General features: G+C 41.5%; 1 protein-coding gene across 9 annotated transcripts in view; it reads left to right on the top strand.

The window, feature by feature from the left end:
- Positions 1–8,121: 8,121 nt before the first annotated feature.
- wnk1b (WNK lysine deficient protein kinase 1b) overlaps positions 8,122–27,514 on the top strand; it is a 79,874-nt gene continuing 60,481 nt past the window's right edge. For all 9 annotated transcript variants that reach the window (XM_072377695.1, XM_072377694.1, XM_072377688.1 and 6 more), the window contains exons 1-2: positions 8,122–8,703; positions 11,087–12,793. In XM_072377695.1, the coding sequence (XP_072233796.1) occupies positions 11,816–12,793 (978 nt within the window). In that variant the 5' untranslated portion in view covers positions 8,122–8,703; positions 11,087–11,815. The remainder of the gene's footprint in view (positions 8,704–11,086; positions 12,794–27,514) is intronic.

Below are 27,514 nucleotides of genomic sequence, written 5' to 3'. Positions count from 1 at the left end.
TTCAATCTACTCCTCTGCCTACTGGGAGTGAGAACTCATTTGAGTTAATTGCCTCTCTAATTTGGACCATTTGAACGGTGAGTGAGCACATATGTAAATAACTTTTGTATGGCCAGAATGGAATAATGAGCCTCTAACTGCTCTATGAAAGAAACATACATAAGGAACCACAGTGAGGAGAGGAATTTAGAGAGTGAATATTTCTTGTAATATCAAGTATTAGCAGATGCAATCTGTCAAACTAGACTTTAATGGAAAATGACACACTGGACTCTTTAGTGTCACTGTCTGGTAGGAGATTGTACTGCACAGTGACCTTATGCTGATCTTCGTGTGACTGCAGAGCATGCCACTGTGTACAATAATTATTTAAAATACAGCATAAATTCCATGAGGATTCTTTCACTTACAGTGCACAGTAGACTCAAACAGGGGGACTGAATTCAGGATTTGATTTTCCTGGAATGCTTTCGCCCATCGTATGAACACAAAAGTACAGCAAGAGAATATAACATTTCAGAGCTGCAGAGAGCAAGCATGAACGCTGCACACACTATCGCTGTGAAGGGAAGTGACAGGTTCACTGTTGCAACATGAGCTCTTTTAACTGAGGCAAACCCACACACTCACATCTATGACTACAGTGAGTTACTGCCATACAAGTTATAATTTGAGAGGGTTCAGTGGAATCGCAAAGAAAGAAACTACCTTAAAAGAGAAGCATTAATCATGCTTTTCACTTCTTTACTAAATTCTGAACATTGCCCTTAAGAGGTGGCTGAGATGAGTTGTGTGAGGAAGCTCTTTATCGAGTTTATACATGTGTACAAAGCTGAGGAAGAATGTCCAGAAATAAGTCTCAGTTTCTTAACAGGTGCGGGGAAGTGTTTATTCAGTGCCCACCGCAGGAGTCTGAATCTTAAGTTACGTCTTTTGTTTTTAAAGAATGGAAACAGGATAATTCTCTCACACCCATATCCAGCGTCTGATTGGACACAGCTGTCACAATGTTGGATTTTAGTTTAAGAAGTAAATCCACCTCACCCATTAACCAAATTCATTTTCAGATGTCCTGGAAAGTTGATAGAACATATATATATGTTCCATGCAAGACAAACTGAAAACAGATAGAAAATACGAACATGTGTGTCTCAAGATCAGTTATATCCATGACAATGTAAGATTTCATTTTCAGGTTGAAAGCCGAGCAAATATACCTCAGACTTTGTCAATTACTGCCCGAGGAGGCTGAAGAAAAAAAAAAGGTGAAACTGAAGCACACAAAGAGAAGTGTCACTGTGCACATTTTAGAGAAAGATGAACACTCACACATACACATGTACCTACACAGAAACATACGTATGCACTTGGCAGCTAAACTTGAATATCTGAGCTGAGTTTTGACAAGTTCTCCAATCTGTTGTGACTTGTCAGGAAGAGCCAACTTAAATTAGGTCACAGAAATACTCATCAGTTATATGCAAATATGAAGGGGCCAAATAGGAATGTTTGACATACACTGATTTTTTAACAGACACAGACTGAGGGACATTAGGATCATACCATGGCCTTTAGCAAAATGCCAAATCTAATGATGAAGAGACTCATGGATCTCCAAAAATCTTTGGTTCTCTGACATACAAATTAAGCCGCCATTAACTGATTGATGGCAGCTGAGGGGCAGAAGAATAATTTGCATGATGGCTTGCTTTATTTGACATGCAGAGGAGCACACCTTGCTCATAAATAAAAACATACTCATCCATTTCCTGCAATGTCAGCAGCCTTTTTTTTGCATATTTCCCCTTGACATGTTCATGGTTTGGCTTCACTCATAAGCTTCCTCTTTTGCTTGCTCGTGTGTGTTGTTTGTAAGTGAGTTGCAGAGCCAGAACAAGAGGCGCATTTCCTCAACTTGCACTTATTCTTTTTAACACAGAAAACCTTCCACTTATCTTATGATGAGGTGTAAGGAGGCTATGAGCAAGATGTGGCGATGCACTTTGCTGCAACATGTTGAGCAGAATCTTTTGAAATGCAAATGAGTAAACTGTATCATGAACAGAAATCTAAGAAGTTTGATAGTGTGTCTTCCCAATTTGAAAAGAAATTATGGAGAAACTCTGAACCATTCAGCAGTATACAGTTGCTCATTATTCACTTATTTGCTGAATTTCCTCACAACTTTTATAGAAAATAATGCCATCTGTTTGGTGTTAAGAAAATAACCAAGGTAGCTAACTTAAGAGAAGAATCACATTCTGTTTTGTATTAAAATGACCAAATAATCCAGGAGTCATTGTAAGCATAACTGCTAAGGTCTGGTTGGAGTAATTTTGGCACAACTTCAGTTATTACTGAACAGAAGGCCTCAAGGTATTCAAACTCTTCGACTGAACAAGCCAAGGCCATCATCTTTCAGAATGAAAATCTCTGGTTCCTGCAAAGTCATTGGACAAGAACATATAGTCTATCGTTCACAGAATTCCTCTGAAGATGGGCAAACAAGTTGTATGAGGCACAAACTGATTGAAGTTTAGATAGCAGCATGTTTGATGAGAGATAGCTTATTGCTTTCCAAGTCAGTGACTGAAAGTGTATCTTGTGAGAATCTCCTATGAATGACAGCTATGAGAGCTGTCAGTAAAGTAAACACGACCTGCTTGAACATATGCATCCTTTGTCTGCATGAGTGATGAGCAGTCACATTGTTTTGCACATTGTTTGGATTTCAAGCATTACAAGGTCAACCCTACTGTGCAGTTCTTGGATAAGTTTCAAGGTTGCGCAAAATACAGCAAAGGGCATCGATAGGGTACCACTAAGTCAGCCAGAGAGTTGTTTAACAGCCGCTGTATGATTGACTCTGTGAGTTCTGCCCTGTTTTGCCCAAAGGGACCTTTCATAAAAACAAAAACTTATTTATAAAATAAGTTTTCAGTTTTTTGAAAGGCAAAAACAGCAGTCCTAGAAAAAGGACCTTGATATAGCTATAGGTAAAAAGACACAAAAAAAATTGCTATGCCACTTGTAAGTCTGTCTTGAGGGAGTGTAAAATACACCGAACAGCCACAGCAATAAAACCAGCTACAAGTCAGTTTAACAACTCTGTTGTCTCAATGCAATGCTCTAATATCAACTTCTCACCTAAATACTACCTGTTTTCAACATTTTACACACTGAAACACACATGTCCACAACATTTGCTTCAGACCTCTTGAGAAGATCATCCAGCGTCGTCTGGAAAATCCCAGATGAGATTGATGTCGGAATGCAGCAAACCATAAATTCTCAATCTTCTCGAGCACTCATGGTGAGTGATTTTCTGTTGACTTTCATGTTCTTTTCCACTAAGCCATTGATATTGTGGAAGTCAACACATTATGGATAGGCAGGGATCCTCCATCCTCTACACATTCTTGGCAGTAAATAAAGTAGTTTTTAAAGAGTTTTATTAGCAACATATCTTGCTCCCTGTATGCTCTACCTAGATGGCACTCTGGAGTAGTTACTCTTTAATGCATCTGCAGCAGAGAATCTGACTGTTTAAGGCAGGTGTAAGCAGTAAAGGTGGAGAAAGTCTGGACGTAATTCATTATGCATTCTTTTGAATTTTTAATATCTTGAATCGTCTTTTGAATACTGAAACCAGACATCATTATACTGCAGCAGGTATGAAGGCGTAGGACATCAACATGCTGACTAAGAACACGGACATGCTAACAAATTGAAAATGAATGGAATAAACGTGGCAATTGTACAAAGTTTTGCGTTGTGGGACATCGCTGCTGTTTTACTCGCTGTCATGAGATTGGGCTGTCTACAGACATCCCGCAGTGTGCATGCATGACCAGCCCAAGTGCACAACCCTGTCGGAACAGTACTCCCAGGTGGCAGCGGCCTCCCGACTCAACGCAAAAACTGCTTAGGACCCGCTCATGGAGCATAACAAACAGCCCAAAATATCCCCAGATCCCAGTTCAATGAGAAGCTGTGAGATGTGCCCGAACAAGCCTGATCCACAAAGGCCCCAACCTTCAACCCACAGGACCCAAAGGATCTGCTGCCAACTTCTTGATGCCAGACACTTCAAGACACTCTCAAAGTTGTGCCTGACCTGAGGTTAAGAACACGTTTTAACCACCACAATGAAAAATAGGAATGTTTCCTTGGAATGCACTGATTTGGGCAGAAAGGGTGTGCCACACAGAAAGCATGTCTTGTTGGATTCTCAGATTATCAGGAAATCTTCAGTCTAAGTATCCTTTGGCAACAAGTTGACTGAGCAAAACTTTCAGCCTTTTCAGCAAAACTTTTCAGCCTAGTGACATGTTCTTCTTAATACATGCCTGTTTATGTCCCTCCTGTCATTTTCCTATTTCCTTTCCTCTCTGTATGTGTATGTGGCAGTTTAAGAAATCACTCATGATTTTTGAAGTTTTCACTGAAACTAAAGCCCGCTGTCATTCAGACACAGCCTTGCACGAAATTGCACTTCCTCCATTTATGCATCATTAGTCAGGGAGGACTAACTGGCAATTTGACATTGATTTCTTATTAAAAGTTGCCTAATACCGGATCATCATGTGAAAGACCTTTGGTTTTTTGTTCTCTTTTCAACCAGCTAAATGTCAGTCTCATGATTAATCGTCAAATGAGACTGAACCAAAAGCCCTTGTATTTGTGAGGATAAACACATTTGGTGCTTTCAGAAAAAAGTCATGCAATCATTGAAAGCAGTGTGCTGCCAAAAACAAACCTGTCGAGGAGACAGTAATCTGAGAAGGTATGCATATAAATGTAAAATTAATTGCATTTGCAGTTGTAGCCTGTATGTACTTCAGGGTTATGACTTTGGCTACTGTGGAGGTATAATGTGTCCCTTGATTTTAGAATATCAGCAATATTACATGAACAATAAATACTTGGTGTCAAGTTTGAATACGTATTCACCACTCAGCATAATAGATAGGACAAAGGTTGCAGTGAAGGTTTGCAGGAACCATCTCTTTTTGGCCATTGTTTTTGCACCAATTCAGAACGTCTTCTCACACTTGACAGATGTTTGAGTTTTTTTGCTTTTTTTAATTTCTTAAAGAAAAAAGCATACATAAGCATAAATTTTATGTAAAATTTGTCTGAACAAAAATGAGCACAGTGAGCAGCAGGTCATAAGAAAGCAGAAAAGCAGGACTTTTTGTCATAGTAATTTAACAAACAGGTTATATGATGCAATTTTTGTGGTTTGGATTAAATCAGATTGATTGTTTATTCCTTGTTTCTAGATTTTATGTCAAGACGGTAACTCGCCGCTGTCTATTTTCGGGTTCAGGATGAGTACTATCCTGTATAAGAATGCAGCTTCAGTACAATGATGCTAATAGCCATAGGGTGGAACTGCTGTTTGTTCCTCTTCAACCTCTCATTCAGGGTACTTTGAGGGATGTGATGAGTTGCTGTAGTATGCAGACAAGTGTTGCCTTCAGGTTCAGGTCAGAGCAAGAGAGAGACAGAGTAGAATAAATCATTCATTCCAAAAGAGCCATTTTCAGACAGCCACACCATTGCAGTGTACTGAAAAAAAGACACAGAGGTGTGTTGAGTATACGTGCACTGAAGGAATGCTGAGGCCAGTATGTCAAGACGTTGAAGTTTCTCACTCGCACACATAAATATGTATTTATTTACACATATTGCATATTGTATGTGCATCCCCTGGATTTAATGATGTCTTTATTTACTTTCTAGTTTATAGTTTGTGTCAGTCCAACCTTGTATTCTTGTGCAACCTGAATACAAGTGTAGCTTGTACAGCGTGTGTGTGTGCCCCAACAAGGAACATCAAGCTGCCATCTCAACAGTGTGTGCACAGCACACTCGTTTTTTTAGGGCAGGAACTAAGAGCCATTTGAATAATTGGGTCTGTACTGAGTCACACTGACTCATTCATGCTGAGCTGGAATATTAAACCCCTAGTGGTCATGTGAGGACCAAAAACAACAAGTTTGAGAACCAGACAGCGTCTCTGCTTGTTCACCTTCCACTGCAGTGGAGTCGCAGATGTAAAAACATCATTTGCAACTCTTTATCAGTTCAGGAGCATTTCTGTTTGCGTTACGGCAATACCATGCAAATCCTACACCTATTAACAGTGGAAGAGGAGATGACAGCCATTTGTGATAAGATATAGTAATGACTGTATAACTGGGCCACATTTTATAGCTTATAGAGAAGTGCTGATGTATTATGTTGATTCTTTTTTCTTTTTTTTTTTTTGAGGCATTATCATGATGGGTTTCATATATATATATATATATATATATATATATATATATATATATATATATATATAACATTTGGATGACTAGAAGGAAATAGAAAAACACTTCCTACAGTTTTTAAGGAACATTTGGACAAATAAAAAAAAAATAATCTTGTCAAATGCACCCAAGAAGACACAGCATATCAGCATTTGTTGGCCAACAGATCAAAAGAAACCATCCCACCCTTTTCACTAAGTAGTCTGGTTAAACTTTTTTGGTCTTTTGATTGTATGTGCCAGAGGCACAGAAGTACAGTGACAGGTTTATTGATCTGATAGAGAGAGAGAAGCGTCAGATTATTATCTGCGGTTACATTCTGATGTGCTGTCTTGACAGGCAAATAAGAACAAAAAAAAAAGCCCATCAGACAAAAATAAAAGTCAATGTAAGTCATCGTCCGGATGAATATGTGTGAAACAGATTGAGTAAGTATCGGTCAGTCAAAATATATAAAGGTAAAGAAAAACATAGATCTGGCAGTGGATGAACTCAAAACATAAAAGCACGATACATGACATGTGTTGGTCCAAATTGCAGCTGTTCAGGAGCTCACGATCATTTAACGCATGATAAATTAAACAATTTCCGGTTTGACCTGTCAAAATAAGATAAATTTCTAATTTCACTCCTGTTGGGCTCCCAGTTTATTTACGTAAGAGAGGATTTATTCATGGCTGTCTAAGTATTTATTTTCAAGTTCAGCAATTCAAGTTGCAATTCATCTTATCAATGTCAATATTTATAAAAATATTTAATAAAAAATGAATGGATCTGAACTAAAATAATATATTATTAATGTTGTTCAAGGTTCAATAGATTAATTATCTATCTTAAAAACCAAGATCAATTCAGGAGTACTCTTCAGCTCAGTTCAATTCAGCATAATGCAAAACTTTTCTTTTTTTCTTTATTTTAAATCGATGATAGAAAATCTGGTGACTTCAAACAAATGACAGGTTCTCAGTTATCATCATTTGTGAAGTGGACCCATTCACTGACTAACCCTATACATTTTCACATTATTAATAATAAAAATACCACTTTTATTTACTTTTTGTCCCACAGCACTCTTTATTTAACCCTAGTGTTTGAAATAGAAGCCAAAAATAACTTGCCTTCCTTGAGAGCTTGAAATCTCCCAGCTGTTACCAAGCACAGCTGGATCTCTGTCTTCAAACAGTTACAGACTGCCGTTCTCTCTTTTAGAAACTCTATTGGAATGAGGATCCCTTTTGAGCTGAGAAGTTGGCGAGTGGCTAACCTCTGTTGTGCCAAACTCAAAACTCAAATACATATCTTAAATCTTAAGAAAAAGACAAATGGTGCACATGATAATGTGCAAAATGGATACAAACAGAGAGAAACTTGAATACACAAAATGATTAAAAAAAAGACAAGATGAAAACTGAAATTTAACAGTTAAAATGTGTCAAAAATTATTAAAAGTAACCACAGAAAGACACTGAATTATCTAAACTATACATAAATGACAAAGTGTGATCAGTCCATTTTAGTGGACCCTATTTTGCGTAGTAGTGTAAAATCCTGGTGTGAGTAAATACGTTCAAAACTACGTTGAGACTTTCAAATCAGTTTAAAAATCACCTTCCAAAATGGTAATACATCTCGCAAGCTGCCTTCAACTGGTTGTCATCACTCAGTTGAGCTATGAGGTAATTTTGAGTTCTCAACTGTTTTGGTTTTATTTTGAAAGACCGCCCCATTTCCGCCATTATTCGGGTTAATGGTGGGCGGTTGATGCGGCACTGCTGTGAAAGCACAGCCGTCGCCTCGACGAGTCATCGCTAGAGAAGACCCCAGCACAGACGGAGCCGCTGTCTGATGGGGAATAACAGTTGATCACAGTGGATTTATTGCATTGCACAAGCCTTAAGGAGTAAAGCGTTGGTGAAAAGGCGGACTGAATGCCGATGCGGATTATGATTTTGCATCTTTGAGTGAGGCTGTTGCATTTTGGTTGCGGACCCGGACACAGACAACACAGAGACAGACGGAAAGTAGTACCAGAGCCGCCGCAACACCAGCGAGCGAACTTGGCATCTCTGGGCTGTGGGAGGTGTCTGTCTGTCGGCTTGTTGCGCGTACAGTTCGCCGCGTCGCTTCCAGGCCCGTGTTTAAAGGGGTTGGAGCTCAGCTCTGTTGTCTGTCATTTGTAATATATATATTTTTTGTTGTTGTTGTTTTTTCGGAAACCAGCTGTGGCTTTAATGTGACGCACCATACTGACATTTGTGCTGAGTGTTGAAGAGGACCCCCACTGCAGAGGAGTTAAAGACTCGTTTATCAAGTTTTTTTTTTTTGTTTTTTTTTTCCCTTTCATTTTTCAACGGTATTGACACAGCCCACACCGATGTGAGAGGTAACTGTTTAATTTTTGTTGTGTCACGAAGCTTTATCGGAATTTTGACCGGCGGTTTCTCACGTCTCGTTTTCGCCTGTGAGCAAAGTTAGCAGCATAGCCTCGTTTCTGTGAGTTCCTCAACAGGCAGCAGTGAACCCCGCACTGCATGCATGGTTTGCTGCTCTGTCGGTTCAGGACATTGTCATCATTTAGCATCCTTTGCAGACCAGTTAGCAACTACTCCGACATAAGAGACATTTTTTCCACACTAGTTAAAATGCATGGTGTCAGAAATTGAGGTGCAACACCCCGAAATTGGTCCCAACCACTCTGCAACTTTGGGTTTGCTTACTTTGCTCCTTTTTTTTATACGAAACATCATATTTATAAAAGGCAGCACCTTAGCTAAGTTATTAACTCCACCTATGGTTTGGATGGTTGTGTCTTCATGCTGCAAATAAATAAATAAATAAAAATCCATCTTTTGACATTTCAATTTACGACAAGCTACTTTTACTTTTCTGCAAAACTTGACTTTAAATTTAAAGTCTCTAAATCAACATTTATACATTTCTGTTGTAATGTGTTTGACTATGAAATGCGTCTATTGCCAGTAAGGCTGATTTCTGGTTATTAAAGAGATTGTTTCTTAGCAGGACAGCAATCGTGATACAAATGTAATACTTGTGAACCAATATTCTAATTTGAATCGATTGTTATTGATTTGATATAAGACTATACAAGTGGAATGTGTTTACAGTGTTTGAGGATTTCACTGGCTGCCTTTAACACTTGGAAAAGTTCTTTTTATTTCCGCCCGTAAACACACAAGCCTCTGCTCCTCATTACACCTTACAGCACTCCCCAGCTCTTGTGAAATCACTGTAAAATATGATGGCCCCCGTCTTTTGTGGCTGCATGTCATCGTCTTAAAATGAATGTTTTTCAGCGCTTCTTGTGGATGATTCAGGTTCAGTGTTGGTCCAAATTACAGTGAACTGCATCCGTGCCCTGCTGTCTGGCCCTGATGCACGGATGAATCAGGCTCTGGGAAAGCAGCTGTCCTCTGAGAGTGCTAGATTGAGGTGTTTTTAAATTTTTTTATGACTTGGATGAAACTCGCAGTAGTGTGCACTCGCTCGCTCATTATTAAGTCACCAGTTGGTGTCATCTTATTCGGAGTCTTAATGGATTACCTCACTGATCAATACTGAGCCGTTCACTGCAGTACAGCGGACGCCTGACACTTGAGACATCTGGCTGAATAAATTAGCTCTCTTAACCTCAAGGGCAGCCTGTGAATGTGAAAACAGTGGCTGTATTTCTTGCTAGTTCTGAAACCTGTTCATGTGTAATGGAACAGCACGCATGTAATGAACAGGACAGATTTTCACATATAAAACGAGGCACAAGGAAGCTGTCAGACTGTAAATTCACTGACCCACTCTCCATTGCGCACATTCGCTCGCTGTAGGTTTAAACTCCCATTAAAACGCAACTGAACTGATTGAAGAGACTCCATAGATGCCTAATTAAAGATGTCGTAAATGCTCAGCGTTTTTCTTTGTGCGTCAGTGTTGACAAGACTTGCGTGAAAACACATGGGCTGTTTTAAAGATAAATGGCATTTATTGTGAATGATTTCTAGCATCACACATACCAAAGCAGCTGCTGCTCATCTGTGCCAGTGATGATAAACGGAGTCAAAGTTATCTGCGGGTTGTTATGTAAGGCTACTTGCAAATTCAGTAAGCATATTTCTTGCTGGCTGTGTTGCCTGTAATTCGATATGCTGAGTAATATATTGAGCGCTGTCCTCAGTTATACATTCAGTTTCTGTGCAGTCGTTCTATTTGTGTCGCTCTGCGTGCCTCTTCTCTCTCATGTTGAGCTGCTGCCACAGGGTAGCCTAACCTTCAGGTCAACGTGGAGCAATTAGGCACACGCTCCCCTCATTAGTCCACTGCACTAACTACACAAAGGTAGTTCAGGTAATTCTGAGATTGATACTGAATTGTGTTCTGGTGCAAAAACCTAGCTTTTTTGCTGACCGACATCCGAAAGAGAGACTGATGTTAGCCGAGTGGTCTCGGATGATGACAGATTTATCAATGCAACCAGTGCTGTTGCAGTATTTGGCCAGTATTCACCCCCACCCTGTTTGTGTCAGTCATAGCAGTGGGCAAATTCCAGTAAGCTGTTTGAGTATCTCACAGCTTGTACAGTATGTTCTAGCTTTCCCTTTGGCTAATAGTCAAGTATCTTGAGGTCTCCTTGAAGGTAGTTGGATCAGTTATGAAGTCAAGAGAAGGCGGATGGGGAATTTTATGATGTATGGGCATGTGTGTAAAGAAAACAAGATAATCTTACAGTTTTCCATCTCTTTTTTTCTTTTTTCCAGTGACAAGGATTTGAGCAGACCAAGCAGGCCTGGCTAGGCCCACCTAGCCTTTGTCTGGCCTAACCAGACAGGCCGGCAACCTCTCCAGAGAGTCCTGCACTCAACAGGCTGAGGAGGACTCATCCTCGTCTTACGGAAACTTCAGCAGACCTCTCAAACAGGCTGTAACGCAAGCTGAAATCATATCTTACTTTCTGTCCTGGAGGCCACACCGGTCCGATCAGCTTGCTATCCTTCCATGTCGTGGTCGTCCCTGTCTGGATGTTGGCAGCAGGATGGATTTGGGTGTTGATTTGACCGTTGACACCTCATTGCAGTGCTTGCAACCCTCCTCCTTTGACTGCCTGTCGTCTCTTCCCTCCCCAATCTTTAAGCCCCTTCCTTTCACCTGGGGCCTCCCTGAGCCCTGTATGGAAGGGCCTTATAGGAACTGCAGGTGGTTTTCTTAAAACGATTGACTTTTCAAGAGGAAGCAGACTTGATAAGTCCACAAAAAACTGCAAAACACAGAAAGGTTTGCGGCATTTAACTCGTTTATTCCCTGTCACCAATCACCTTTGTTTCATTTGAGGTTTGATCACAAGTTTGACTGCATTTCAGTTAAATAAAAAACAATTAAATTAAAAAAAGATTACAGGTGTACATGCAAATTGACAGTTTACACAAACGGTATTGTCCAATTTCTCACATAAAAAGAAATCCTTATTTATACCAGTCCAGTTTCTTCTTATGTGGTCTGAGCCTTGTGAAAGAATGTCTGAAAACAGCAGCAACAAAGCAGTGAAATTCATTGCTCCGCTCCCCCCTGCATCCTCAGCCTCCCCCTGTCCCTCACCTCAAACTCCCCACAAGAATGTGAACGGCTCTGCTAGTTCAGACTCGCATGTCGTGGAGAAGATCGTTGGACAGCCTGAGGTGCAACGCCGGCGCCACACAATGGATAGAGACTCCAAAACAGCCGAGCACCGTTTCTTCCGTCGGAGTGTCATTTGCGACTCAAATGCCACAGCTTTGGACCTGCCCAGCAAAGCAGCCGTGATCCTCACCTCACCTCCAGACTGTGAAGGGACTCCCACCTTCTTGTCTCCACAGCTTTCAGGGCCTGGGCCTGGAGAACAATGCTCTGAAGGCAAGGAGGACACAAGAGGCTCCTACCTGCAAAGCACCAGTCTTAAGCCTTACCTTGAGCTTGGTGGGGCAGTTGCCCCGGGGCACATACAAAATGCTGAGGGAGAGTCAGGTGTGAGCGTTGCATCAGTTGCTATCCCTAGCAGTAGCGCTGTTGACCCAAGTGCAGACGGGACAGTAAAAGAGCCCATCCCGACAGTATTGGATGTTAGAGATAAAACTACAGGCAAACAGCCTGAAGTTACGTTGCATCCCAGAGGGCTTCAGGACTCGCAGCAGGTGGCTAAAGGGGGTAAAGCGATTGATCATGTGGATGAGGGGAGCATTAGTAGTCCGACAGAAGAGAAAGACAGGGAGACGGAGGAGGAGAGGGGGATCGCAAAAGCACGGGCAGAGCAGAGAGAAGCTGAGAAACGTGTGCAAGAAGATATAGAGGAAGCTGAGACGAAAGCCGTGGGGACTTCACCAGATGGACGCTTCCTGAAATTTGACATTGAGATTGGCAGAGGGTCTTTTAAGACGGTGTACAAGGGACTGGATACGGAAACTACCGTGGAAGTGGCGTGGTGTGAGCTACAGGTAAGCCCAGACTCAGAAGACTGGCACCTCCTCAGTGCATGTGCTGTCTCTTCCCGTCTATCCGACTGAGTCTGTAACTGTCATTAACAAATGTGAACCTCTTCTCTCGTCTGTCTTATTGTTTAGTTTGATTTACTCATACAGGTCAAGAGAACGTCTTGCCCTCCCAGATCTTTTTCTGTATACAAACCAAGAGACTGAGATAGTGTTGCAGATTCCATCTTTGCTAAAGCTGCATGCATTAATGTTTGGATTTTGGCAGCCCATTAGATCAGGCATGGCAGATGGAGAGAGAACCTGCTGACAGGCAGCAAGTAAAGTGTTTCATTCAGATCTTTTCTTTCTTTAGAGCTCAGTTTCTCAAATTATTTATGCTGATTTTTAAAAAAAAAAATTTTTTGTCGCAGTTAGTGCAACCCATGGCTATCACTGCCTCTCAGACACGTCTTTTTCTGTTACTCATTGTTTTGTGCTGTCATTACGGATGCACTCTCTGGTGCTAACGGTTGATTTTTGAATGTGTGTGAACGGATGCTGAGGTGCATGAGATTACCACCACCACGAGTTGCATAAATGCCTATTGAAAGAGGAAGAGGATGCGAAGTGACTGCGGCTTCAATGTAAGCAGGTTTGATCTTCTGATGTTTGCTGTGCAGGTAATCAAACATCATAAACTTGCCTGCGTGACATCTGTAGAATGCAAGGTCAAGACACGTCTCTGTGCTGCTCCCAGCCTGCTTTCATCCTCAGTGTTGATGTGGGAAGGTCAACAGAAGTCACACTCTTCAACGCACGATGCTGTTGCTTCAGCACAGTGCACCGATGCAACTTCTGCCATCAGCGGTGTTCTTGTTGAAGGGAAAGTGGGACTTTAAGATTAAAGAACAGACATGAGCATGTGCAGGGTCAGTGTAAATCAGTGGCAAAGGTGAGGAAGTCAGAAGGGAAAGATCTTGTTGAAAAGTAGGCTGAAAGCCAGAGTTGCGTTGGAGATGTAGAAAAACAGTCTCAGCCGGTCATATGACATTCAGGGTAGTGACTGAGCTGAGGTTTTAGCAGCGGGAGAAAACACTGGCATGGACTCACGTGGAACTGCTTGCAATGATGAAATACTGTGCCAGAGACACAAACAGCTGATTTAGAGGGTATGTTAGGAAGTATGAACAGAACAGAAGAGCAAGTCGAACAGACATTTTCGTTTTCTTTATGCAGTTGTGGCTTCATTAGGATCAGAAACAGTTGGATGAGGTCAGACATCTGCAGATGTGTGGGGTTTTCTGAGTTTGTGATTACTTTTTGTGGCAGCATGTGGTCGCCTTCCTGTCATCTCCATCACACGGTGCTCCACGAGTCTTCCTGAGTCCCAGGGGCTAAAATCAGCTTTGCCACATGCTCCGCGTCTAGAAACGGCCGAGGCTGAGCTTTTCTGTCACACGTCTCTCATTTACTCTCCCATATCTCTCTGGCTTTTTGGCTGTGGTGACAGTGCAATGTTGCACAGATACAGAAATGATAGCTTGACTAAATAACGCTTTGTACATGTCCTCTAAGAATTGAACTCTTGATGAGCATCGAAATGTTTGCAGAGACAAATGCTCTTCTACAGCCTGGCTGTTTTTTCAATGTGTTCATCAAAGATGACGAAGCAACTGCTGATATGTGGCAGAATGCTGGGGGTAAAGTTACATTCATGCATGCAGAGACACACACACACACACACACGCACGTGCGTGCGTGCGCACAATTACAACCAATCACATTCACTTGCTGGGTGGGCATGGCAACTGGAGATCTGTGGGAGTCGGGATCATTTGAAACTTACTGGTTTACTGTAGGTACAAATATGCGCATTTTGGTGATGCAGCCCTTTGAGTCACCGCAGGATGCATATGTGAGAGAGCTGCAGTAGCTCCGTTTCTCACGTCTGTTGGTGTGCGATTGTTTGGGTCTTTGAGTCTTTACATTTCACGGCGTCTGATTCAAAACAGGTTAACTTCTGTCTCCAGGGAGGTTCTCGGATGAATGAAAACAAAGCAGGAGAGCGGAGGGGAGATGGAGCTGATAAGTTTGCTTAAGCTTTGAGCAAACTATAATGATGAATAGATAGTGGGAGTGGCGAGCAGGAGGAGGAGGGTCACCCAGTAGCTTATCTTAAGATGCCTCGTCAGACTGGATGGGGGATGATGGATGGCAGTGCTTCAGATGTGCAGGAATGAAAGGAATTCTGGAAATGATTATATCCTGGATACAGATACAGATCTTTATTTATTTTGTTTTAGTTTGTGACTTTTGTCAGCTAAAGGATTTCTTGGCCTCCATCAAGTGGGGAAGCACAGCGTGTCCTGCATGGACAGATTATGTTGAGTTTTGGTCATAAAAAAACAAATGCAGTCACGGAGCATATAAGTACCTTTATGACTTAGAATCTAAGAGGTAATGAGAGAAGTTAGTCTAATGAGAGGGCAGAGACTTCAGCTGGATGGAGGAGGGGTAGAGGGTCAGAGTTCAGCTTTTCTTTTCAGCGGAGATCAGTTGGAGTCTGCCCGGATATCGACCACCTATGGCTTCAACCGAGGGGGTAGAAGACACAATTTACAGTTTACATTGAATGAAATAAAACAAAATTTTGGAACACAGGTGGTTTGAAGATAAAGGGAATAGGGAAGAAAGAAGTAGAGGACGAGTAGAGTGAATATTCAGGGAGCAAATGAGAAAAGCGTTGGGAGGTGAAAGGAAAGAAAAGTGTGACAAACGCAAAGGGGTTGAAGTGAGAGGATGCTTGGAAAGATGCATACACAGGGTGGATTAGCCCCCACCTCACTCACACACACACACACGCACACACACACACTCACTCTAAAGTCTTTGAGGTGGGAAACTGCAGCCTTGTTGACATACTGTATGCAGGTATTGCAGCAATGCAGATTTATTTCTTTGTTGTAATGTGTAATATGGATTTTGTGTTACAAATTCATTCCAAAGAATTTCAGTAATAGAAGTACTGCAACACTGGCAGGAAGGCATCGCATCTAAAAATGCTGACAAAAATGGCTCATGGTGTCCAGAATTAGCATTGCTGAACATTGTTGCTGGTGATGACCCATTTTAAGCCGATACTGGCCTTAAAAGCTTTTCACGTGTTAAAGAGACAGAAGGAGGCAGAGAAGAAAGGACTATACTGAGAGTCTTGTCAGGGCTGTTTATCGGACTTTTAAAAAGCTTTTTAGCCCCAGAGTCACTTTAACTGAACAAAGAATTCTCTGTTGCACTTTATCTTTGGGCAGATTGCAAGACTTTGCTTAACAAGCATTCTTAAGGTCAAACAGTGCTGAGTTAGGGAACCGGATGTGATATATCCGAGTATATAAAAGAGTAGAAGTATTTTACTGAAAGGCAAATGACCTCGGATTACTACAGGGCTGCAGAGCTGAGGTGTAAAAGAGTTTCAAGAGGATCCAATTTCCCTGACAAAACGGCAAAGTGCAGTAGTGTCAAATCCTCGGCCAAGGCTTCTTCGCCCTGCTAAGTGATTCTGAAGTTGCTGTAAAGCACTACTGGCCACCCCCAAAATACACAGACATGCGTCATAAAGGAATGGAAACTGTGTTTGCACTTTAAACGTTTTCTTGTAAATGTTTTAAATGCCAGCTACAAATAATTTACTTAGTTCCTTTTCCTTATTACCAATTAGAGAAACACCATATATGTGCATGTAAAGGAAGGTTTGTGTGTGTGTGTGTGTGTGTGTGTAGTGGCTGTAATTGTGCGTACACATACTGCAGCTGGAGCTTTTGGGGATTGTAAAGTTATTTGTTTGGCTGGGCTTCATTGCAGATGAGCTCAAGTGTTTAATTACAAAAAGATTAGAGTGGAAACTTGCTGGATATGTCCCCTGTTTTCAATGTGTTACGTTCTGTGCAAAAAAAGTAACTTATAACCACCTGGAAACAGAATTTATAGCTCGAATGAGAGCTTTCTCTGCAGCAGTCGGGGTGGAAAATCACCAGCAGCCATAGCAGTTGTTGGTAAATTGCTTGTTGGTCCAACTAGACTAATGATCATGGTCATTCAATTACAGTTGATTTACTTGGCGGAAATAGAAGATCACAATATATGTTTAATTGGGGCAGTTTGCACAACAAGATCAAGACCTTACGTGAACAACCTCTCATAGAATGCTGTTGTTCTTTTGTAATAAATCCAGCTGTAAAACAAGTGAATCTTGTGCTTCAACTCGCCAAACAAGTTTGCTGCCTCATAAATTGCAGGAATGAAGGGCATTGTTGAGACTTTTGGACCTGATGTCAAAGTGAGAGTTCAGTAACCTGTAACAGCTCGATGTACATGAACGGCAGCAAACTTCGAAACATGCTTGAGCATTAAAACCCCCATGGTAAGATGTTGTGTTCTGATAAGGTCACAGACCTCAGCCAGTTGGATTTATAAGTGATGAAACAAGAGGATGCCGTGGACTAAAGTCACTCACTGTGCTGCTCTGATGTTGGATAATCTGGAGATGACGGAGGATAAGAGGGGGATGTAGCGGAAATCTCTTTCATTTATTGAGGGAATGTGACAGCAGTGATGCTATGCACACTTTGAGTTGCAGAGTGGCAAAAAAGATAGCTAGTACAATTACTGCAGACTGTTTGACCGGTTGGAAAACACAGAAACGCCTCCAAAGTGATGAAAAGCCGTTGTGCAATCATGTGTTCACCTGTAGGTTCATACAAAAGTCTAAAAAGTAAAGAGAAAAGAGCCAAATGGATCCCTGCCATTCACAGAGAAAACTGGAATCCAGGCTTGTAAAAGTGAATTTGCCATGAATACTTTGTTTTCGGGGTTAGATTACTGAGCACAGACTTTGATTGTACAATATTTTGAGAAACTGTTGAAGTGTTATATAGTTTCTCCCATTTATAGTCCATGAAACTGAATTTGATGGAGAAAAATATAATAACAGAGCTTGTTTTGGAATGAAGGTTGGAGCTAGTCATAATGACGTTTGAGGAAAGTAACAACAATAAATAATCTGTGCAGAAAGGGCCTTTCGTGTTTAAAGTTCGCTCCGGATCAGTTTAAATTATGTGTATTAGTTTTGATAAGATTGTTACATTGCAAATGTATCCTGCCTTTGTGATCCTGATGCCTTGGTTTTCAGGTCAAATGTGTTGCAAATGAGGGTTCTAAATTGAGGGTTAATGGGAGAGAGCTTATGAAAGACCAAAGTAAAGCAGCAGAAGATATTTAACTGTGTCACGACTCGCAGGTCTGCTCAGATATAACAATGGCTGCTGCAAAGTGAATTCTACACTATCATTTAACCCATGCTCACAGTTGTCATCGCAAAGGTTAATTTAACTGCCAAAACCCTTTTTGAATCACCGCATCTAGACTTTTATATGCTTTCAGGCTTTCCTTTCATGAATTTTCTCGGCATAGAAATGAGGTATGTGCAAAGATCAGGAAGCCTGATTTCTGTACAGATGTACAGATGTGTCTGTGGTCCACAGCTTCATTGGAAGAGTGCAAAGGTCCCAGCTGAGACCGGCAGCCGAAGATCTAAGACGATAGTCATTTGTAATACTTGCATACTCTGGGTTTTGTCGCTCTTTCTCTCAGCAGTGCTTTGTCTTTATCCCACCTCTGCTCTTACTAACATTAGGTTGCACTCTTTCCTTCTCTGTCCCGTGTCACTAACCAGCTGCGAGCTGCAAAGGAAGAGAGACGGAAAAGCTGGCACTTCCTCATATGTAAACCATCCCTGTTTCCGTTCACTCGCATTACTCTCTGGTTGAACGTGTGTGTGTGTGTGTGTGTGTGTGTGTGTGTGTATACCACCAGGGTTTCCCCTAATGTTGAACTGTTAGGTCAGGCCATCCTGCCTTTCAGATTTCATTAGCATCGGTTTCAGCAGACAGTTGAAGTGTCACATGGCCTAAGCTTCGGAGCATGTTGTGTTATTAGTGAAGAGTTAAAGTATAATCGTGTTAGTACAAAGTCACTCAAACATAGTTAAAAGTACTGCATATAGGGTAGGCTTTCCACCCATGGGAGTGAAGCCTTTTATCACACGTATGTAAATCAAGCTTCATAGCTGGAAAGCCTTGTATGTGTGTGTGTGTGTGTGTGTGTGTGTGTGTGTGTGTGTGTGTGTGCGCGCTTTAGAGTGGAAAAAAAAAACCATTGACTGACCTTTTTTCCTCCCTATCTGTGTTTGTTTAGAAATACGAGAATCAAACCTATTCCTCAGCCCAGTTTGACCGTGAAGGTGTGAGTTAGCGTGCGTTCATGCAGATCTGTGTGGGAAGGCGTTTCGGCACCTTCGTCAAAATAAAGTCACGCAGCGAATGAAAGATGCCGTCCAACGAGGCGCGGGTGTGTTTGTGGGGTTGCATCACTCTCAGGCTAACAAAATGCTTTATTGTGATTAAAGCTTGCTTTGATTGCAAACAGGGAGTGTGTGTGTGTGTGTGCGTGACGTTTACTCAGAGCAAACACAGCGTGTCCCACACTTGATGGAAGTATTGTGTGTATGTATTCTGGGGTTAGTCGGGGACAATGACTGCATCACACAGATGGTAGATGACTTGGTCAGTGAGACATTTTTTTTATTCTCTTTTTTTCCTTCCCATTCCAGCTTTGCTTTTTAGGATTAAATTCACTTCTTTCTCTCAACATCTATCAGTCTGTTTCTCTCATTATTCTCCTTTTGTCATCTGTTTCTTTCACCATCTTACTCCCGCTTTTTCCCTTCTTAGATTTCACATGTTGAGCTCAACCTTTTGCCTAATTTTGCCGTATATCGTAAATTTCCGATACCAGACCGGACTGGAAAAGAGACGACCAGAATACTACCACAGCAATAATTTAATATATTTTATTTTGTGCTAGCCCAAAAGAAAACAGGATTTCAACTGCAACCCAGGTTGAGCCTGACTACATGCAAGTGTGTGCCTCATTAGGGAAAATAGGGTTTTGTATTTCTCCCTTTTTCTATTTATTGCCAGGAAGCTGTTAAACAATACTGACATTGTGAGAGTAATCACTTCCTGGAAATCCAAAGCCACGATTGGCTGACAGCTGCAAATCAGAGGCAGGGGATTGGGTCATGTTGTTAGGAGTCTGAAATGACAAATCTTGGATCGGATTATGAATTCTCTGAAATTCTGTTGGGTGCTGACAGAGGAACCTTCGGCACTACTGGTCATCAACAATATTCTAGCATCTAGCTTCACAAGCCTCCCCTCCACCTGGTTAAACTCGGGTCACATTTTGCAGAGGCTGTTAGGGAATTTGATTAGATGGTAATTTAATTTAAACTGACTCCCCTTATTCAAAAGGAGCAAAGCAGAAAATGTGTGCCATTGCAGACCGCTGTCTGATTGCGGATGGGCTTGTGACGGCAGGGCTGAGTGCTTGTTTAATAGACCTGTGTGTCTCAGGAGAGGGGTATAGCTGGTGTGTGACCTCAGTCTAAAATAGATCACGCTCTCCACTGCCCGTTGTCTGCATCAGCGTAAAGTGACCTGGGCTGCACATCGAGGCTGCTTGCTCTACAACAATATGCTCGTGTGTAGGTGTGAGCGGCTGTTTATGTGTGTCATGTCCTTTTATTTGTGTTTAGTCTGCTTTTGCTTTTGTCTGTGCACAGACCATTCTGCTGTGTGTGCTCAGTCTGTCTATAGAATGTGTGTGTGTGTGTGTGTGTGTACACATACAAATGAACTCCTGTTTCTGTCTTTGTCCTCACCTCTTATTTAGTGTGTGTGTGTGTGTGTGTGTGTGTATTTGAGGAGGGGGCAGCTCCCTGGTTTCATTGTATCCCTCCCAGATTCCCCACATTCCACTGATAAGATGTAATTCCTCAGTGTGTGTCACCCACCCCAGACCCCCATTATACATGTGTATTTACAGGGTTGTGCCCTTAAGTCCGTGTGTTGGGAAAAAGTCTCAATCACTAATCATTCTCTCCCTGAACATGAATTTCTTTTTAAATGATGATGATTCGTGCGTGTGTTTGTGTGTGCGCACTAAAATCTGCCATATTTTGAGTATTGTATTTGCCAGAAATCATTGAGAGTTAACACACAGTCGAGAAGATAGACGAACAGTCTGATTATATTTATCCTTTGTTGTATAAAGTGAATGGTATGAAAGTGAAATTTAGTGATGCTTGAGAGAAGTGTGTTGAACAGAAATGGTTTTGGGTGAACAAGTTTATCTTATAGAGCTGAGGAACCACAAGACAGCAACAGATACAGTGTGAGAGCATCTGCATGATTTTTTTCTGTCGCTCGCTCGCTCTCTCTCTCTCTCTCTCCCGCATTTTGTTAGTCTCTCTGTCTTTGACATCCTCCGTGACCTCAGCTAAAGCCTGTTGGGAAGAGACGGAGACACAAAAGGAGAGAAGAGGTGGGATTTTTCCCTGTCATTTCCCCCCCTTTTTTCCTGTTCTATAAATAGCAGCAGAGTGTCATCTGCTGAGCCATAACTAGAGCAGAATGAGTGGGGACTGTGTGTGGCTACATGTGTCAGAGGACGTACGTGTGCCAGAGTCTGTTGTATCCAAGTATGCAGAGTCTACTTTCTGCTTTTTTCTTACCCACAGAGAAGGTGAAAGAAAGAGAAGATAAATGTTCAGATCTGTTTGAGCAGGCTGTGTTCCAGTTTGTCTTCCTGTGAAACGGTTTTCATAAGCTCTGATAATGTCTTTTAGGGGTAAAACACTGATTGGAAGTCGTAGCTTCCTTATCACGGAGCTGTATTTGCAGTATATTGAATCTCACTACTTCTTTGAACTGTGAGGTAGTGATGTACGTCGGCCTCTGCGGTGTGAGAATATTTAACTGTTGACCAAGTCTGACTTTGGTAGCTAAAAATGAGATTTTCACCCAGGACGCCATAGTTCCAGTCTTGTCAGAACCGTTCCATGTCACACTTTGGTTTTAGTTTCGTGTTCAGTTGGTCTTTGGTTAAAGCTAGCAGGGTTAGATCGAGGAAAACATAATGATTTCGATGAAGGGAAATACTTAACCATGTTCACAACAAGCTTGAAGAAGATGGAATCGGTCTTTAATCAACTAACTGATGTAACCAGTAGATTATGCAGTTTATAACTAGAGTGATTTGTTAGATAATTATGTCATCGTTAATAAAGGTGCGTATTCTGATTAAAATGTTTCTTAAGAAACCTTGGTTTGATCTGTACTTTATGGCAGATGAATGTGCAACTTCCTGCATGTTTTGTATGCCATTATTACCAGAAGTGAGCGTTATTCCAATAACTTATGAGTTTCTTATCCTAACCGTCACTTCCATTGTCGGTCTGCGAAAGAATGTCTACCAAACACAATGCTGAGTCACTGGGAAGTGTATAAAAACACTCAAAATCAGAGACGTTGTGGTCAGTGAGGCAGGAAGTTCTCCCTGCCAGATTAGGAGTCAATCCCTCATAAGCCACAGTTCATGATGTAATCAAGAGCTATATCACACTGGTGGTATGCAGAGCTCATTGCCATTGGAAGTGAATGGGAAAGCCCCTTCTGTCTTTTTAATGCCGAGGTCGACTGCAAGGTTGAACAGCTGCATGGTTTGTAATTGTCCTCGGCCACACAAATCATTCGAACCGTGACACGGGGAGACGGCACAGTCAGAAATACTACCCGCTATTAAATTTTGAGTCTTCACGATAAGGATGTTTTAGTTTGGAACATCCCTGTTGCTGATGTGGGTCAATCACAAGGTTTCTGTCCAGAGTTAACAACACGGCTGCTAATTCTAGGCTGAAGTCAACAAGTTTACTTGGATAATGAAGTTCCGGAAGAAGCGAGTTTTTCCTGATTCAGCTGATCGAGGTTTTACAGCATAAACCACTACACTGCAATAAAGACTAAAGATATTATGGTTAATTAAGAGACAATTACATTTACATTTTAACTAGACATGTCTTTTACTGTGGAGGAGTGTACATGCATGGAAGTCATTTCAAGGTGTTGCATTAGGAAAATCACTTATTTTAGTAAAATTCCGACGTAATTCATTTCATTCTGTTATGTATCGGCTGCATTTAGCTGCGTTAGTTAGAGGGTATTGGGATTGGTGACTCACTCTGAATAGAATGAAGCCATTGTTAGTGTTATTAGTAACTCTTGTTGTTCCCTCCATGTAAAAATTCTGAATCTTTGCAGTTTAAAAAAACCCAAAAACAACACATCACCCGTTCTTTTCTGCAGTTATTATGGAGTGACGAGGAGCAGGTGTGGAGAACCACTAAATCCAGATTCTTCCAAGGTTTTACAGGGATTTGATAGGGAAGCAGGAAGCCCAAAAGCAACTTGTGATGAACTTTAGCAGACTACACCAAGGCTAAATACAGATAAGTTTCTCTGTTTAATCTTTCTGAACATTAAATCACCATTTGTCATGGAACATATTGGATTTTGCTGCCTGCTGAGAAACGCTGAGCCAAGGAGAGCTTCATTTAACATCCAGGAAACACACACAGACAAACTGCAGTGTCCAGTCCAGCTACACAATGAATGTCATTCCACTTAGCAAAGCTTAATGCCATTAAAAGATGATGAATGACAGTAAGAAATATGTCGGATCCATATTTATTTTATAATAATCTAATCTGAAAATGGTAAGATATCAGCTAACTGTAGAGCTCTGTGCAGCTCATTGGCTGCATCCCTCAAATATACACATCGCCTCCCTATACGCACACGTGGATGGATGGAAGGCTCGTTGAATGACAACGTTTGGCTGGATTCGCCTAATTGAATTCTGGTTCTGTAGCTTTGCGAGAATAGTTCAACTTTTCCAAGCAGCAGCATAAGCGCCAGCCAATCAAATCCCCTGACTAATCGACTGCCGCGACAGTTTCAAACGTTAGCCTCACCCCCAGTTGAGCGTTAACGCAGCATGTCCACGTGAAACCTCCCTCACCAGCTGTTGTTGAATATGACCGCAGTTAAGAACGTTAAATGCTGAGATGGTTGAAAACATCTTCGACGCGTCTTTAGTTCACTGATAGGTCAGTTGGGCAGATGTTTTATTTGAAAAGTGGAGTTGTTACGTTTGCAGCATGTTGCAAAATAGAAACATTTCAGTGTCTGTACCTCTAACGTACATCAAAACCAGCCGGCCTACCTGTCCCTCTGCTCGTGTGTGGAAGGGCGCGCGCATGCACGAGTTCTAACAAAGCAGGGTTGAGTGAGAGGTCAGGACTGTTTGTTTACTATCCTTCTTTTGTGTTTCTGAAAGCGTATGGGTTGTGTTGCACTGTCTGTGCATTGTATTATGGTGATAAACAGCTCACCTCTCACACACCGTTGTTGACTCGGGCCTAATTACATTGCATAGAGGGCGGCTCTGAGCAAGCAAGAGGGACACGGATTAAGCAAATAAAGAGAATCCGCAAAAAAAATAGGGGGAAGAGTGACGAGCGTATATAGAGAGGGAGAGGCTGCCCTTTTTGTCTTAAGGGTGGTGGCGAGACATTTTTTATTTTATTTTTTGTTTGATTGATTGCTTGTTTGTGCAATGGATTTTCAGTGCATGTGTTTGTATGTGCACACATTTCCTGGCCTCATCTGAGAGCCTCTGTCCATTCCCACTACATTAATATTTGATTTCGAATATCCCTTGCCCTAGTGCCGACTTTGCATGTGCGCATACATGTTTGCAGCTTGATGTTAGCAAATGCATGTTATCATGCACGTTAATGTACATGATCTGTGATGGTGGCTGTCACTTAATTACAGCTCGACCGGGCCGTTCAATCCACCACTTTACTCGTACCTGTTTGCACATGTGCAGGAGTTTTTTCTTGTGTCACGTTAAATGCATTTAGTGCAACATGACTAAACGCTCTTTCTTTTCAACGTTTTATCTCTGGTAGGCAGAAAAAGGGGCATAAATCGTGAAATATCGGACAGAAAATGCCGGCGACTCACAGTACAGAGAGCAACAGATTTTAGATTTGCCTGAGAGATGAGTCACGAGCAAGCTATACACAGGAGAGCAGGAGGCAGAGATGAGAGCCGAAAGCCAGACAGAGAGACTGTAAGGGCTTATGACAAACAAAGTGGAATGAGTGTGTGATATTTGCAGAGATAAATAGATAACAAAGAGCGAGTGAGAGACCTAGATGAGGATGACACAGACGGGGAGAGTGAGACAGAAAGTTAATGGGCAGCTTTAGAAGGTAATGGACTGTGGTTCCCCTGTGATCTGACAGCAGTCCCATTGAACCTGTGTACTTTAGGCATTGTCTACTCCATTGAAAATTCAATATTCAGATGCTCCCTTACCCTGGGGCTTTTGCAAGAGAAAAGAGCAGCTTTCACAACCGCCAAAGATAGTGCTGCTGTTCCGTTTCTGCTTGGAGAAGAGTTATTTGACATGTTGGGCCACATTTGTTTGCTGGAGTTAGCCAGCTTACTTTCACGAGAAGAGCACGTTGAGCAATATTCAGTGTTTACTCATCTTATCCCTGAAGCGATTCTCATGTATTCTGCCGATGCTTCATAATGATAAAGCCTCACTTAGTTTCTGTGTGTGTTTAATGTGTGTTAGTCATGCATGCATGCACAGTAGGTTGAGATGTCAATGTATTTTTCCATGCTGACCAAGAATAGCTTCCACTTTTTGATGTGACATCTTGAATGTCTTTTTTTTTTTTTTTCTTTGACCAGTTTAACCGTAAGAAGACAATGACATTTTCAGAAGAGGGAGCAGCTCTGTATCACAAGGCCTTGACAGTGTTAGCCATTGAATGCTTTCTTCACATGACAAAGCGGGAGAACGCGCGCACGTACTACAGCGTGCTGAGCAAGAGAGGAAAACATTGTTGGCGCCCAGATGATGCAAACTTAAGTTGCAGGTGGCACTAAAACCTCACCACAGTCTACAGAACATCCGCAGTTTGTGGTGGCTGATTTGCACACAGACATTTTGCACAGCGCTATTTCTGTCTGTTTAAAAAAAAAAAACATATTTCAAACTGTAGTCAGCCACCAGCTATTTGTTACCTGTGTGTCCTCTTCCTGTAGTTTAGCCACACACTTATGCTACTTTTTTGTGACAGATTTGATGAGCATGTGACTGTAGCCGGGCTTCCATTGACATTTTTTAATTTGTATTTAAAGGAAAAAATGATTTTTTACAGGCTTGCTTGAGGAGATTTCTCTGTAAGGGTAAAATTGTTATGAGCTGATATTCAACTTGATCAATTTGAATAGTGGTGCCTCACAACGCTGATCAGAAAAATCGCTCGCTTGTGTTAAGTAATATTTGGCTTGTGTGATTCAAACTCAGTCTGAAAGGTTTTATACTATACGAGCAACAGAGCAGGACTTTGTTTTGGGATGGGTCACGTGCAAAGAAGGTAAAGAACAGCTGATATTTAGTAACCATCTTTCAGCACAGGAGCATTTAACTCTGAGCTCTTTAGAATACGTCCTTTCTTTGAAACAGCAGATCTGCCCCAGCTGAGCTGCAGTGGTGGGAAATCTGCTCACCTAGCCCAAACATTAGCTTTTTGTCAACATACAGGCATACAGTGTAAAAAAAAAGGGGGGGGTGCAGGAGGAGTGTGTGGAAGGCAGAGAGGAGGAAATATAGATAGCATTGAACTGCTTCTTATACCTTCTGGATGAAAGCTAGCACCTGCTAATGTGTCCTAAACACCGTTTTGCCTTCGTTTGTGTGATCAGTTGCACGTCGGCCACCGAGTTTCTCCAACAATTTAAGCAACAAACCAAATGACTGCATCAGGTGAAGCATGCTGTCCGAGGTAAACGGTACAGCAGGAAATGATGTTGTCACCCAAGCTGTCCCAACATGTCTCTGGTTATTTGAAATTTAAGGCGAACCAGTTGCTGTTACTCGATTATCTTGATAGTCTTCCTTGGTATTTGGGCAAAGGGTTTAGGTTTGCTTTCTGAATAATCTCCTCTCTCGATTGATATTTGGAGCTGCTCTCCCTGATCAGAGAGATCTTTTGTCATCAGGGGATTCTTTTTCAATTTTTCAAAGTCCTCCTAGCAATTTTTTTCTCTTGCACTAACAAAACATGTGCAGTTGCTGCTGGTTCTTTAAACCCATCTTTTATATGAGATGAATAAACAGAATCCCAACACACCTGCTTTTGTTAATGGGGTTTGGCAAGCTGTTTGTTTGCCATCAGGGAGCCAACTGTGAATTGTGTTGTTCCTTAAAAAGACAGATGCGGCACTTTTGATTGGTTGTGTGAAAATACCTTTTAGGGGCGCATGTTAGATAAATGATCCCATTGGGCTTATCCCGTATTAGTGTTTTTATAGCTGCCATCTAGCTGTGAATGTATAGACTGCAACCTCTACAGTGTTGAAATAGAATGACCTGAATAATGGTTCATATTCCCATGTGATTCTGCTCTATTTGTGATGTATAGTTTGTTTAATTTCTGATAATAGACAATGTCATTTTAACTCAATAACTATAATGAATAAATCAACTTATCTAATTAGTTAACAAATTGCCTAAGGATGTTCATTACATTTGAATTGCCTCGCTCAAAGTTTTTGTCAGATCATAAAAAACGTAAACCTATTCCTAGATTAAGAAAAGGAGCTTTTATCATTTCCACGCTCTTTGAAACGCAGGCGGATATTTTGACGGCTTCAACACTAATCTCTTGTCATGTTCTGTGCTGGCAGACAAACTTTTCCACAG

The sequence above is a fragment of the Leuresthes tenuis genome, unplaced genomic scaffold (genome assembly GCF_036924035.1).
Source record: "Leuresthes tenuis unplaced genomic scaffold, fLeuTen1.0.hap1 SCAF_23, whole genome shotgun sequence".
Taxonomy (NCBI): domain Eukaryota; kingdom Metazoa; phylum Chordata; class Actinopteri; order Atheriniformes; family Atherinopsidae; genus Leuresthes; species Leuresthes tenuis.
Note: the sequence above shows the minus strand (reverse complement) of the source record. Positions and strands in the feature narration are given on the sequence as shown.